Raw genomic sequence first — 14,821 nt, 5'->3', positions numbered from 1 at the left:
AAATATTTCTTAAATTAAAATATCACCTTATTTTTATTATTATTTTTTTCTTTAAAGTTGATTATTCTCAAATTGACAGTCAACATGAATTTGCAATTTTTACCTAGGCAGTAGTTCTTATTTGATCCCCACACATATACATTAGAATGAAATTTAGATTATAGAACGATCAGTGAAATTAGATATCTGAACAATAATTCAATTTGTACTCTCTTTTATATAATTTTTCATATAAATTAAAATAAAAACATAATATTTATTAAACTCAATTCATATTAAATAAATAAACTAGAACCAATTTAACTTGACCATTTATCAGTAAATTACTTGATTAGGTCTCATTTTTTAACAATTATTGTTTTAATATTGTAAGATTATATCATGTTGAATTTCATCATAATACCAAATTAGGTTTGCATTGTCAATTTAGGTAATATGTAATGGGTGTGCAATAGTTCATATCATATCGCAGATGGTCAAAGTTGGGTCATAGCATGGTGAGGTTAGCCCAAGGGAATTGAGGAGGCTGGCCGTGAGGACTATCCAAGAATGGGCTGCCCGGGTACACAGGGCTTGCGAAGTGGCGGTGAAGTTAGCCCAAGGGAATTGAGGAGGCCGGTCGATCGAATCAACTGAATTAGCTCCACGTACGGGACTTGATTATATATTGTATCTTTAGTGTTGATCGAGCGTTAATACTTGGTCATAATTTTGTATTAATTGCCCAAAATCCCCCAAAAGCGAAGGGAGATTACTTGCAAATCACCAGAATTTGTGGCAAGTGGATGCTATTTAAAACAAGTTTAATTTGTTCGCATACGCAATTCAATTGATTACAAATGTAAAATTTGTCAAAAGAGGAGGATTGAGTCTCAATAGTGACGGTGTGGGAGCAACCTCCCCAAATGATCACAAATTGTTGGATAGGAATGTTGGGGTGTTTGAGATGGACAATTTCGCCTTTTTTTTTTTCTTGTCACGTAAGGAAGATTGCAATTCTAAAACCTTACTAGCAACTTCACCATCTTCGACTCTTCGAGTATCAACTCTTTTTGATTTCCTAAATCAATCACTATATTCTTTAATTTTGATTTATGTTGGGCTAATCATTGTGCACACTCCATAAAACTAACAATGAGGTTTCTTTTCAAAGCTACAATGATTGACAGATATAATAATACAATTATAATTATTTATATCAACTACAAAAAAAAAAAAAAATACTACCAAATGCATGTAACAACTTTTTGAATTAAAAAAAAAAAGACTAAAATACTTGCAAATAATTTTGAATGGAAAATATTAATTTTGAAGCAAATATTATGGAAAAAAAAAAAAAAAAACCTCCATTTATGCACATTTCATATTTCTAAATACTTGATCAATCACAAGTTGCGAAACAAGACGATTGGCTTGTTCTGTGAGATGCGTTCCATCCCAGCTCACAAACCGGTCCGGGTTAGAGCAAACCGGAACGCCCTCCGATCCACACGTTTTCTTGCTGTCGAAATTATATTTCCCTCCAGTTCCACAGCACGCCTTGAGCAACGATTCCTTCGCGAATCCGAGAGAAGATCCCCGCCGGAGAACCGACCGGAGAGCGCCGTAGTAATCGGCGTAGACGATCACAGCGTCGCCGGAGAGTTCTTCGCCGAGCGCCGAAACAGCTTTCCTAAGACGGCTATTGTAATACGAAGAGTACTCGTTGAATTTCTTCAGACATCCCAAATCATCGTAGGCTTTCGGGTCGGAGGTTCCGAAAGCGGTTAAGTAAACGGGCAAGCATCCGGACGGGTACGTGCCCGGAACCACCACCCGCTTAGCTCCGAGTCCGACGACCCGTTTAATCCCACTGATAACGGCGTTAACTATATCCGGCACGTACGTCCTAACTTCCTCAACGGATTTGCCGCGAAACACGGCGTTATAGTAGTCGTTACCTCCAAACGCGCCGAAAACGAAAAACGCATCTCGGAACCTCCTCCTCACGCACTTTGACCGCGCGTGGCAGGTGGAGTTGAGGTGCGACTGGAACCACCGCAGTTGACCGCTGATCGGCGGCCGGAACGACGGAATACTAATATTCTTCCCTACGAAGAACGCCTGATCGAGAGCCGTAGCTCCGGCGACGGCGAAATTAGCGCCGTGAGTGAACGAAGCGTTGAAGTCGAGGTAAGGAGGAATTAAAGGAAGATGAAGTGCGGCGGCGGTGTAGTCGATGATAAGGCGGCCGTTGGAGTAGCGACCGGTCGGGCGGTGAAAGAAGGATTGGCCGTACGGAAGGCGATCGGCGTGGAAGGTGGAAAGCGCGCCGGGAATGCGGATTAAGTTTCCGGTGTCGGCGAGAGAATCTCCGAACTGGTAAATGTATTTGAAAGAGCAGAGGGACGAGGGGGAAGCAGAAGCATAGAGAAAAGGGAAGAGAGAGATAAACAATGCAACGTAGGTGGAAGGAGCCATTGGAGGAAGACGGAGATCATTAGAGATGGCTATATATTTATATATTTATTCATAGCCAATCGCTTTGAAGGTTGAAAAGTTGATCAATTGTATATTAGTAAAATCCAAAAGAGATAAAGTTGTGTATCACATGCAAATTATTTTAAAGATTTTGCTTATAGTGGCCTTTGGTCATGGTCGTAGAGCCGTTAGAGGACTTAGAGGTGGCTGCTTTAATACAGTGATCGTGTCCTTAGAGGAAAATATTATTTAGGGGAAAAAGGTCAAATAAGCACTCAAATTTTATTTAAAAAATTAATTAAAAATTTAAAATTTTAAAAAATGTAATTTAATTTTTTAACATTCTACTACCTCCGTCCCAAAATGGATGTCTGGTTCGTTTAATGAGACTTGACTGAAGTAATTTTTAATCCAATTTTTCATATTATTAAGTTTAGCATTAATATATAAAATTTATATATTTAGAAACTACATTAAAAGTACTATTAAACACAAAAAATTAAATTTAAAAATAATAGAAAATTACTAAAGAAAATAAGCAAAAAAGGAAGAATTGATTTGACCAATGAATAGTAAATAGGACATGTAAAATGTGACAGAGGGAGTATTTTTATACAATGAAACCTAAAATAAGTTAGTGACATGTGATAGAAAGTAATTAGGTTCAAGCATAATTTTTTTTTTATAAAAACCAGCCCTGGCCATCGTCACCTGCCGCCTCTCTGTAGGAGGCAACCACAAATGGTCGCCAACCATTTTTTGGTCCTAAGGCAACCAGAAAACGGCTGCCTTCTCGAAGAAGGCGACCATTTTAATCGTCTATTTTTTATCAGAAATTATGCCTGAAACCTAGTGACCTTTTGGAGGAGGTGACCAGATCTGGAACAGTTGCAACCACGATGTATGGAACTTAGGTCTTAGCCTCTTCAATGGCCCTTCCACCGCCAATGGAGGAGAAGTAGTCATTCGCGCCAAATTTTCCAAAAACAAATTAAAGAGAGAAATTTTTGAGTTTTTCCGAACGCGCAGCGCGTGTCCGGAACGTAGAGTTGAGGAAGGCGGAGTAAGTTTACCGTTTACGGCGTCGGAAAGGGAATCGCCAAATAGATAAAAGGAAGTAATAAGAAGCCATTATCGCAGCTTGCAGGAGCAAACTGATTCGCCAGGCCAGCGCCTGCATATAAAAAGGTAATGCAAAATTTATTTTTTTGAGAGAGATGGTTGATTGTGAAACTATGAATTATAAACAATATAAGGAATCTGGTTGAGAACTGAGAAGATGGGAAATGCAGTAGGAGATCCGATAGAATCAGTTGTGAGATTTGGCGAGCATGTGCCTGCCTTTATCTAATGTCAACTCCTCGTCCTTAGGAATCCTGACTTTCGTGCATGTGCCTAAAGCCCTAAACCCCTCTGATCTTGTAACTTCAAAATTAGGTTTTCAAGACTTCATAATATATAGTTGTAGTTTTTTGGGTTGAGTTTTCGCTATAATCAATTTAATTCAACTTTTTTAAACTTGTAGGGTGTGATTGAGTGTAAGGACTCATTCATTCTTAACCATAGGTCTAGGGTTCAAGGCTTTGGAAATGTTGCTGCCTTTAATTTGACTTTTCTATATTGATTGCGCGACTTGCGTTTTACAAGGTGGACTTGAGTCCATAGCATAACGCCTCAGGCAGGGTCCTCTGGGCTTAGAATTAGTCCGGCAAAACGGGGATCATTTATATATCATGTGGGCTTAGGATTAATATAAAATGACCATTTAATTGAATTACAATTCGAAATATATTATATATGTTAAATCTATTACAAATTATTAATTATTTAATGATGATAATAATTATACAATTTGTCTACCTTGTAAGGTTATGATTGATGAAGTAGCTGGTGGTGATTCAAAAAAGACAGTTTAACTGGTTGAACTGTCTTCTCAGTCACCTTTAGGTTATAGCTAATATTAGAGACTAGAGAGTAGAGAGGTCTTAATAGATATAATCTGGTTTAGTTGGTACTTTAGATAGTGAGTACAATAATATGGGAATTGAGAATTGAAAAGGGTTGAGAAAGATAGCTAGGATATGATGAATTCCACTCGTCGCAAAACATATACATGTGCTGCACAACACTAATTATGGAGTTTTATCTTAAATTAATTCTTGTAATTTGTCATACACACATGACACATGACACGTGACACACCTAGGTAGATCTAGAGAAGCAAAGTGAGCTACTAATAATTAACTAATTAAAAGGATACACTATAACAACTCGTTAGCATTCTTGGTTTGAGTTTATCAGCTCAATGTAATTCTTTACTAGTTAAGACGATCACAAAGAGGAGTTTATTCCGTAAACCTTCATTAATAGTGATTACGAGATTCTCTCATCATTTAATATAAATCATTGTAATTCAACTGAACATAGAGACTAAACTTTTGTTTATTAGGCACAAGAGTCTTCACACTTTAAGAGTTTGCTCCTACAGTGCAATATGCAAGCATGCCTATATATACATGCAGGCTTGAGCGAGTAATTAAGCGAATCAAACAACTATCATTTCAGCAATGGCGACTTCCTTGTTGCTAACCTCTTTGCTTCTATTCCCTTTAGCCATTGCTGCCAACTCGGGCCCCCTTCCCGCCTTCAAAAGAATCTACCAATTCGGAGATTCCCTCTCCGATACCGGAAACTTACTCCGTTGGGGCAAAATGTTTTACCCCGCCGACCGCCTCCCGTACGGAGAAACCTACTTCCGTAAAGCCACCGGCAGATTCTCCGACGGCCGCCTCATCCTCGACCACATCGCCGCCGCACTCAAGCTCCCGTTCATCGACGCCTACCTAAACACCAACGCCTCATTCGCTCACGGCGTTAATTTCGCCGTCGCCGGAGCAACGGCCAACGACCTAGATTTTTTCACCAAGAGAAACGTCACCATGCCCACCTTCAAACCCCCGATTAGCCAACAACTAAAGTGGTTCGAAGCGCACGTGAACTTCACGTGCCGCCGCGCGCGTCGACGCAGTGCGTCGTGCTCCGGAAAATTCGGAACTAACTCTCTCTTCATTTTCGGAGAGTATGGCGGCAACGACTACTTCCCCGCTTTCCAGCAAGGAAAATCCATCGATGAAGTTAAATCTTACGTTCCGTACACCGTCGCCGCCATCGTTCGCGGAATTAAACGAATCGTCAAGCTCGGAGCAAAGCGGATCATAGTTCCCGGCCCCCTTCCGTTCGGCTGCATGCCGTCTCAACTCTCCGCTTTTTCCGGCGTCGCCGATCCAACCGATTACGACGAATTCGGATGCCTGAAACCCTACAACAGCTTCATTTCATACCACAACCGCTATTTACGCGCCCTTGTGTCTTCTCTCCACCGAGAATTTTCCGGCAAGGGTGTTGTGATCGTTTACGCCGATTATTACGGTGGTTTTATGGATATTCTCCGGAACGTGACTCAGCTGGGGTTCGATAAGGGGGGATTGCTTAAAGCGTGCTGTGGAATAGGTGGGGAGTATAAGTTCGATCACGATCGGCCTTGTGGAACCGACGGCGTCGGGTCGTGCTCGGAGCCAGGCCGGGCCGTGCACTGGGACGGTGTTCATCTCACCGATGCAGCGTACCATCATATTTCACAGTTTGTGATTGATCAAGTGTTTAGCAAGCTTGCCTTTTAGGTGTTGCATACTTGCATGGTGGACTTATTGATTGATCATAAATAATCCCTAATTAATGATATGCTGGGACAAAATCAATAATTAGTCAGAATAATAACTTCAAGTTGATCTCACAGTTGGTTTGACAGTTAACTTAATAATCATAAGATTTCAAGTTTTACTCATCTCATCATAATTCATAAGAGTAGATCAGCTATGAGCACTCTTTACCTAGAGGTCCCTTAGTTTCTAAAGTAGGTTTCCTCTGGGATGGTTGAATGGTTTATATATTTCTATTATAGTTAAGGATAAAGTTTTTAGGGTTTGAAGTTGGAATGCCTTGTTAGGATGTGGATGGACTAAGTTTTGTGATGTATTGTGAAATCATCGAACTATAGTGTATTTTTTTATTATGGAATACTAGTATTTTAAATTGGTCTAGGACTTTATTTAAAATCCAAACTTATTAAAATCGGTCAAATAAGTCATGTTACCAATAATCAATAGGTTATCGATAAAAATAAAATGGCGTGACATGATAACTTTTGTTAATTATCGTAGGCCGCCTTTGACCGTTGCCGACGGTTGGAGCATGTTGTCGTTGATAACAAGGTAGCTACCGTTCACCAAAAAAGGTGACAAGCTAGTCTTCTTCTTTAGGTCGATGAGGAAGGCAACTAGTGGCAAAAGACGATTGACAATCTCTTTCTTCAGTAACAACGAAGGTCAGTGACTGTTCATTAGTTGTCGGAACCCGGCCTAATGACCGATTGTTCTATATGGATAATTAATTATTGGACCTAAATGCACCAAAATGACAAGTTAGAATGTTTAATTACAAGATTTTAAAGTTCAGGGATCTAATTATTTATATAAATTTCAAGAGCCTATTTTCCCATTTTTCTTATTTTATTTTTATAGTGAGCTTTAGAATACATATATATATAGTAAGCTTTAGAATACAATATAGTAAGCTTACTATATATCAAATAGACCCTATTTTATTTAACGGGTATCGATAAACTTTATTTTATTTTTTACTTATGGGGTTTAATTACAATATTTACTCTACTTAAGGGAGTTGTTTGATCTTTCAATGTATAACATTATATAAGTGCATTTTATATTAGGAACTATAATGTACTAAATTTTAATTTGGTGATATTATCTTGGCGATGGGTATATTAAGTACCTTAGACTTCTCAAAATGTTCTTGTAATCCTCACGTTAATAACTATCTTGTAAAGGAAAAAATAGGACTTAACTTTTAAATCGGACTTTTTGTTATTGTTATTTAGTTTGAATGTCTTAATGTAATATATTTTTATAATTATATTATTGAAGTACTATATTATATGTTTAATATAGATACGAGATAATAATTAGTGGGCATAATTTGTTATTTTTATTTTTAAAATTTTAAAAATTTAGCGACGGATAAAAATCGTAGTAAATTCGTAGTTTTTTTTATTAAATACCTTTTAACAATAAAGAATAGTAATGAAATAGCAACGGGAATATCCATCACTAAATTTAGTGACGGATATTTTTGTTGTTATTCTCTTGCAAAATTCGTCGTTCAAATCATAGTGAGAGGAAAATAGCGACGAATTCTTTTAGTTTAGCGACGGAATTAGATTTTGTCGCAAGTGAATAGGGATGTCACTTTTAGCGACAGATTAAATCCGTCGCTATTCACTTTAGCGACAACTTTTTCTTTTTAGCGACGAAATATTCCGTTGCTATTTTTATGTTTTCTTTTGAGCTTATTACCGAAATGGTCCCTCGACTATTGCGAAATTACCAATTTGGTCCTTGACAATTTTTCGTGCCCAATTAAGTCCATCGACTTTAAAAATTTTACCCAATTTGGTCCTCCGTTTATTTTGCCGTTAAACATCCGTTAAATCGGGACCAAATTGGTAATTTTGCTATAGGGAAGGGACCAAACTGGTGATTTTGCTATAGTCAAGGGACCAAATTGGTAATTAATTTTTCACTGAAATGATCCCTTGACTATAGTAAAATTACCAATTTGGTCCCTTGACTATAGCAAAATTACAAATTTGGTCCCCGTTTTAACGGATGTTTAACAGCATAATAAACGTAGGACCAAATTGGTTAAAATTTTCAAAGTCGAGGGACTTAATTGGATACGAAAAATTGTTGAACACCAAATTGGTAATTTCACAATAGTCAAGGGACCATTTTGGTAATAAACTCTTTTTTTTTTTTTGGTAGTGTTGAGTATTTACAATAGGGGTCACAATAAATTTACATGACGTGACCAAATATGTTGTTACAAAAAAATGATCTAGTGACAACTAAAATCGTTGCAATTAATCATTTTATTGTGACAACACTTTATAGATTCAAACTCGTAACATTGACTCTGATACTAATTGATGAATCTTAGCGTTGCACTATTCTGATTTCTCAGTAGGTCACCCATATTGTAAGTCAAGCACGCTTAACCATACAGTTTTTTGGTGATCTAATTGTCATATTCTTGTTAAAGCCAATTGGTGATAAATATGATGATGAGCTCTTTAACATTTAATTTGTATTGTAATGAAACTATTTGACTGGTGGAATTTTTTTAGATAGCTTCAGTAAATGATAGTGAACTTATATATATATGTCACAAAAAGAAAGTTAATAAATGAGTGATTACAAAATGTATTTTCAATATTACAATTATTTTAAGAGGGCACTAACTAGTAGCATTTTAATTGACGATAATATTTAATATCTAGTTCACACCAAATCACTTTGGCACAAACTCGAATACAATTTTAGCGCGTGGTAAGCATCGATTACAACGCAACTTAACACCATATTCATCTATTTAATTATAGTGACAAATTAAAGTCATTGTAACAAATAATTACTCGTCAAGATTATCATAACATTAGTAACAAAACTTGAAGTCAACACAATTATAGTCACAATTTAGTAGTTTTTGTTACGAATCGAAATTATAGAGCGCCACAAATATTTGTAACAATTTCATCACAAAAATGACAATATGAGTGGCAAATAATATTTTTCTCACAATCGTATCTCATTTCTAATGGTACTAACTAATTGTATTTTTATTGACAAAAAGAGATGTTACAAATATCGTACAGTATAAAATAGTGACCAACAACTATTTGTCACAAAAAGTATCAAAATTTGTGTCCGCACTATATTTTGTCACAATTATATTCGTTCTCAGCTTGCCATAATTATAATTCCGTCAAAATGCACTTACATTTAGTGACAACAAATAGTAACAACTTAAAATACGACATTATCATTCTAGTAATAGTGGCAACTTATTTGCAACAAATACTTAATTGTCACAATTACCATATTATCTGTGACTGAAAAAAGTTATCACAATTATTATATATAAACAATAGTGTCAAACTATTTTTTCGTCACAAAAATGGTATTATTTGTGACTAAATTACGAAGTATCACAAAAAAAATTTGTCACTAAATGTCTTAATTCTTATAGTGCGAGTAGATTACTATATCTAAAAAAAAAAGCACCAATATGGAAGGATACAAACCTTTGAATTTGGTAGGTATATTCGAATTGGAGAAGTTTTAGAGGTGAGAAGAAAATAGAGGATGCTCGCTAGATATATATGTGAAAGTCAAATATGGCGCCTGAGTTGAGTCAAATGCATCAATGGTGGTATACTTGAAAGGTGACATGAAATATTCCTTATGAAAAATAACATTGATGTCATCAAACTACGAGATACTTGACATTAGCAAGCCCGACACTGAGCAAGGGCGGATTGGGCCTTTGCCCAGGGCCATATATGCTTGGAGGACGCCCACTTGACACCTCTCTCTCTCTCTCTCTCTATATATATATATATATATATATATATATATATATATATATATATATATATATGCATAAGCAAATAATATACATTTATTCTACAAAATGGTAAAGTTGTTTGGTTGGTAGATATCTAGACTACAACGGTACAACCTAAAGAACAAGGGGTTGAATCTTTTTATCTTTCATTTTAGATTTTCATTTTAGTTAACAAAACTCCCATAATTTGTGAGATTAGATATCAAAACGTTGAAAACAGATTTTGTTTTAACGTATCTAGTTAGGGTGTGTTTGGAAAGCAGGAAAATGACTTTTGGAAAATGTTTTCTGGAAAATGAGTCATTTTCCGGAAAATGGTTTAATTTTCAGTGTTTGGATGCATTCTGGAAAACTGTATTTGTGTGTTTGGTTCATTTTCCGGAAAATGGATAGAAATATATAATTATATATTTTTAATACTTTATTTAAAATATTAAAATATTTATAATAATATTTAAAATAATATTTATAATTTATAATAATAATTAAAATTAAAAAAAAAAGAAAAAAAGGAAAAAAGAAACCCCCCCGTTTGGTTTCCGCCGGAAACCACTCTGGTTCCCGCAGCGAGGAACCAGAGCATGCCCTGGTTCCTCGCCGGGAACCAGAGCAGTGCTCTGGTTTCTCGCCGGAAACCAGAGCACTTGGTTTCCGGCGGAAACCATACCATGGTTTCCGCCGGAAACGGTGATGTGTGTGTGCGTTGTTGTGGACGGAAAATGACTTCCGCTCAAATTTGGCGGAAGTCATTTTCCGCCAAATGAAGCTTATTTTCCCCAGTCAACGGAAAATGATTTCCATTGACTGGGTTTTCCAATGCTTGCCAAACACCGAAAGTCCGGAAAATAATTTCCGGAAGTCATTTTCCGGGCTTCCAAACACACTCTTAATGGAAAAAGTATTTGTAAGAAACATATAAATAAATAAGATTTGTGATTTATAATATGCTTTCTATTTAAATTATTTTATCCAAACAATCTTAACTATGTTAAAATTATATGCTTTTACTCATATTTTTAGCTTCGCATATGTTTAATTTCTAAGTGTTGCTTTATAATTTTTATTAATAATTAATTTATTATTTAATATGATAACAACGTTATTGTTTTTAAGCTATTTTTTAGTACTACTGACTCTATTATAAGGTAGTATATGTTATTGTTTATAAGCTGATTGATTTTAAATTGTTTATTCATTTTCTATAAATTATTTCTTTGTGAAAGTACCTAGAAATTTTTTTAGCATGATTATTATTGTGTACGTAAAATTGCTAAAAACTTGTTAACTTTTTTTAAAGTTATTTAATTTGATATTAGTTTTTTTTTCCAATATGTAATTTAAATTTTAGGTATGAAGATAGGGCCTATTTCTTTTGTCATGCCCCAGGCCTATAAAATAATAGGACCAGTCCTGGACATAGTTATGATTTTTAGATATTATTTTATGATTTTAGGAATATTATGGCATGTTATGAATTAATTATCCTTGCTATTTTGTTGTCTTAATTATAGATTTAATAAAAAAAAAACTCTAAAGTTATTTTTAAAGAAAATTATATTAGCATATCCAACGGGTTTTTAACCGGAACGGTTATAATGTTATATTGTGTCGTGCAGATCCAAGACATGTTAATTAAACATGTATATCGTGTCAACTCGTTCTCATTTAAAATCGTTTTTTTTTTGTGTTTAAAAAGTTAACTTATTAACCTTAATAGGTTGTTTTGTACTTAATTTTATTGTGCTCATGTCATTATCATGTTAACATGTTTATCCGAATTGCCAGGTATGCGATGACGTTAGAGCATCCATAATAGTAGAGTTCTTTTGTGGTTTTTGAGGAGTTTTTGTATGTGTGATTAGGAAAGAGAAAATGGGAGGTGAGGAAAAAAAAAACAAAACAAAATTGATCTTTTTAAAAAATAAAAGTTAAAGGCTTTGTCAAGCGCGCCTATACTACACGTGCTTGCTGGGCGCAAGTGTGACAGCCACGCATGGCTGTCACATGTGGGGTATAAAATTGGTGCGGATCCCAAAAGTCGGGATAAACTCTTCACTTTTAGGGTGATTTTCTCTCTTCTCTCTCTTGCATTTCTCTCCTCCAAATTGGCATTTTGTTCTTAAAAATTGTGAATAATCCACTGTGGATGCTCTTAGACCATTCTGCTAATTTCTTCTTAACAATGAACGGAGTGAACTAATAGCTTGCAGGTCATTATATTATCCTATCATCAAAGGATTCAAAGCAAGGAGTGCCTTATGAATTCAAACTAAGAAGATAATACTGCAAATATTTAAACATCAAAGAAACTTTTAGACAATATTTATTTTAATTTAATATATATATATATATATATATATATATATATATATATATATATATATATATATATATATATATATATATATATAACCTTATTAGATTCAACAAATATAGGTTGAAATTTTTAAATGATGACCTCAGCTAGCGCTCTACATAAACTAGAGAAATAAAGATTACCATTTATCATTTGTAATAATTCTGGCATCCAATATAACTTCTTCTTTCTCTGATGTTAATGGTGCGAAGGCTTGAAATTCTAAGTGATTCAAAAAAAAAAAAAAGTGATTCAAAGAAACTTGTGGATTGGCTAAACGGCAATGCATCTCCTAAAAAGTAGGCCGGGGACATGTCAATAAAAAATAGACATTTCTGAATTAACATGCATCTCCTTAGTCACCCTTGGTATTTTGTTTTCATGAAAAATAAAGATGACAATTATGCCCCCACCAACTTTTTTAATTATCATTATCATTGTTGTTGTTATTATTGTGTATGGGTATACTTGTCTTTATACTCATTATTCCTTACAATTTCAAATCTAACTAATAAAATTTATATTTCCAGTAATTTCTTCCCACCAACCAAACAATGGAATCTATTTTTCTGAAATTTATTTTCAATTCTTGTAATCTTTTTTTTTTCTTTTTTTTTTGAAAATAAGCTGTAATCTTTTTTAAAACTTGTATAAAGCCAAAACCAGAGAGCACATTTTCCCAGCGTTATGTTACAGAGAGACTTGCATCACAATTATGGTATAGCCAAAAAATATTTTACACTTTTATACATCAACATATATTATTAACTAATATATAGTGATATATTAAAGCCTTAGGCGCCAACTACCATGTAGTGTAATGGCATCTCGGTTACCATTTTAAATTGGTAGTCATAAATTTGAAGTTAAAAATGTTTAAAAAGTATAGAATAGATACTACTTGTAAAGAATTATGAGTATTAAAAAAAAAAAATCTTTAGCCAATTTTAAAAACTGATTTCAATATCTTCAAATGTGATGTATATAAAAAGAATTCAACTCGTACAATTTTTCTTATCATTCAAACACACATATACGTTAAATGTGTAAGAAAAATTATTCACTGTTTGAGCAGCCTATCACATGTTAGGATACAAGTATATATGGTCCATGCATAATGTGTGATAAAAGTACATATGGTCCATGCCTATTACATTTACAGCCCTGCATCCATTGCGGTAGCCTTGGCACTTGTCTTATTTGTATGCAAATGTTATTTGTTTTTGTCCTATAAAACAAAAGTAACCTAACTCCATAGATTTAACCTACCAAATTTCAGCTCAATTGACCACATGCCGTTTTCACCACTACAATCCCCTTCAATGGTATATCATTTCAATAATTATATATCATTTCTAATTTACGCTTATAGTTAGGGAGTGGAGTCATAAATTTTCTTCAATGAGGCGAAATTAGCTAATTTATGTAGATATTAGCTAATTTCTATTGATAAATATATTAGAGATGGATTCGGGACAAACAGACCCGAGGAGAAGCGAGGATGACCTATAGGGAAACCTAGGCCCGAGGCCTGAGGTGGCCTCGACCTGGGAGTTTGGGATGGCCTTAGCTTGAGGCCACCCCGGCCTGCGACGGCCTTGACTTGGGGCTGGCTTGGCCTTGTGTGCTACATGCAAGGATGCGATCAAAGAGGATCCAACCGCCCGTCGCCCTATTCTCATGAGACGGTTAGGAGAGAGCCTTAGTATAAATTAGCTCATTATTGTCTTGTTAAGACATCATTCAACCAATTTATTCACTTGTAATTATCTTACAACATTCATTAATACAATATTTGTCTCCGTGACATATATTCCTTGTCTTTACCATTATCTTTTATCCACTTATCTATCCTTTAATTATCGGGTTTGTTAATTCGGACCATCCGAATTAATTTAATCCAAGGCCATCACCTATAATTGACAACACACACGAATAGCGTTATAGAAATTGGTTATATGCTTGAAATTTAAGATGCATTTGAAGTCTAAACCAATTATCCTATATTATACAGTAACCTATTTACTGACATGAGAGACATGAAGTCGTTTCAGTATGTTGAGGGGTAAAGGCATAAACATTGGCATTGATTAACTGAAAGGCCCATTGTCAATTCTTGGGAGAACTCAAGGGTTTGGCAATGGCGTGAAGGATTGAAACGAACACACATAGTTAAATGACTTATTGTAGTAACACATCATTCAATTGAAACTGAAAATTACGAATTGTTACTCTTAATCAAATTCTTACACTATACAGTCATAAATGTAACTATCAAGAAATTAAACATGTGACAAGAAATGATAAATGAAGCATTGCAGAACCCTTTTGTTTTTTCAGAGAAGACAAATATAATGCAGAAAGGTGTACAAACAACGACAAAAAAAAAAAAAAAAAAAAAAAAAAAAAAAAAAAAAAAAAAAAAAAAAAAAAAAAAAAAAAGAAAATTTAAAAATAAATAAA

At 34.8% G+C, this 14,821-nt stretch overlaps 3 protein-coding genes across 3 annotated transcripts in view; 2 read left to right on the top strand and 1 right to left on the bottom strand.

Annotated features, from left to right (window-relative positions):
* Window positions 1–1,301: 1,301 nt before the first annotated feature.
* On the bottom strand, window positions 1,302–2,497 carry LOC116021127 (acetylajmalan esterase-like). Its single transcript, XM_031261738.1, has one exon. It carries the CDS (start codon window positions 2,458–2,460, stop codon window positions 1,351–1,353), a length of 1,110 nt encoding a protein of 369 aa, XP_031117598.1. The 5' UTR covers window positions 2,461–2,497; the 3' UTR covers window positions 1,302–1,350.
* Window positions 2,498–5,027: 2,530 nt separating this feature from the next.
* LOC116020492 (acetylajmalan esterase-like) lies at window positions 5,028–6,140 on the top strand. The gene has a single exon (XM_031260964.1). The coding sequence runs from the start codon at window positions 5,028–5,030 to the stop codon at window positions 6,138–6,140; it is 1,113 nt and encodes a 370-aa protein (XP_031116824.1).
* A 643-nt stretch (window positions 6,141–6,783) lies between these two features.
* Window positions 6,784–14,821, top strand: part of LOC116020491 — a 12,901-nt gene continuing 4,863 nt past the window's right edge. The window contains exon 1 of the mRNA XM_031260963.1: window positions 6,784–6,844. Coding sequence (XP_031116823.1) covers window positions 6,784–6,844 — 61 coding nt within the window. The remainder of the gene's footprint in view (window positions 6,845–14,821) is intronic.

This window comes from Ipomoea triloba, chromosome 5, assembly GCF_003576645.1.
Source record: "Ipomoea triloba cultivar NCNSP0323 chromosome 5, ASM357664v1".
Classification (NCBI taxonomy): Eukaryota; Viridiplantae; Streptophyta; class Magnoliopsida; order Solanales; family Convolvulaceae; genus Ipomoea; species Ipomoea triloba.
Note: the sequence above shows the minus strand (reverse complement) of the source record. Positions and strands in the feature narration are given on the sequence as shown.

Coding starts and splice junctions, on each gene's coding strand:
- LOC116020492 (XM_031260964.1), top strand. CDS start 5,028: ATGGCGACTTCCTTGTTGCTAACCTCTTTGCTTCTATTCCCTTTAGCC.
- LOC116021127 (XM_031261738.1), bottom strand. CDS start 2,460: ATGGCTCCTTCCACCTACGTTGCATTGTTTATCTCTCTCTTCCCTTTT.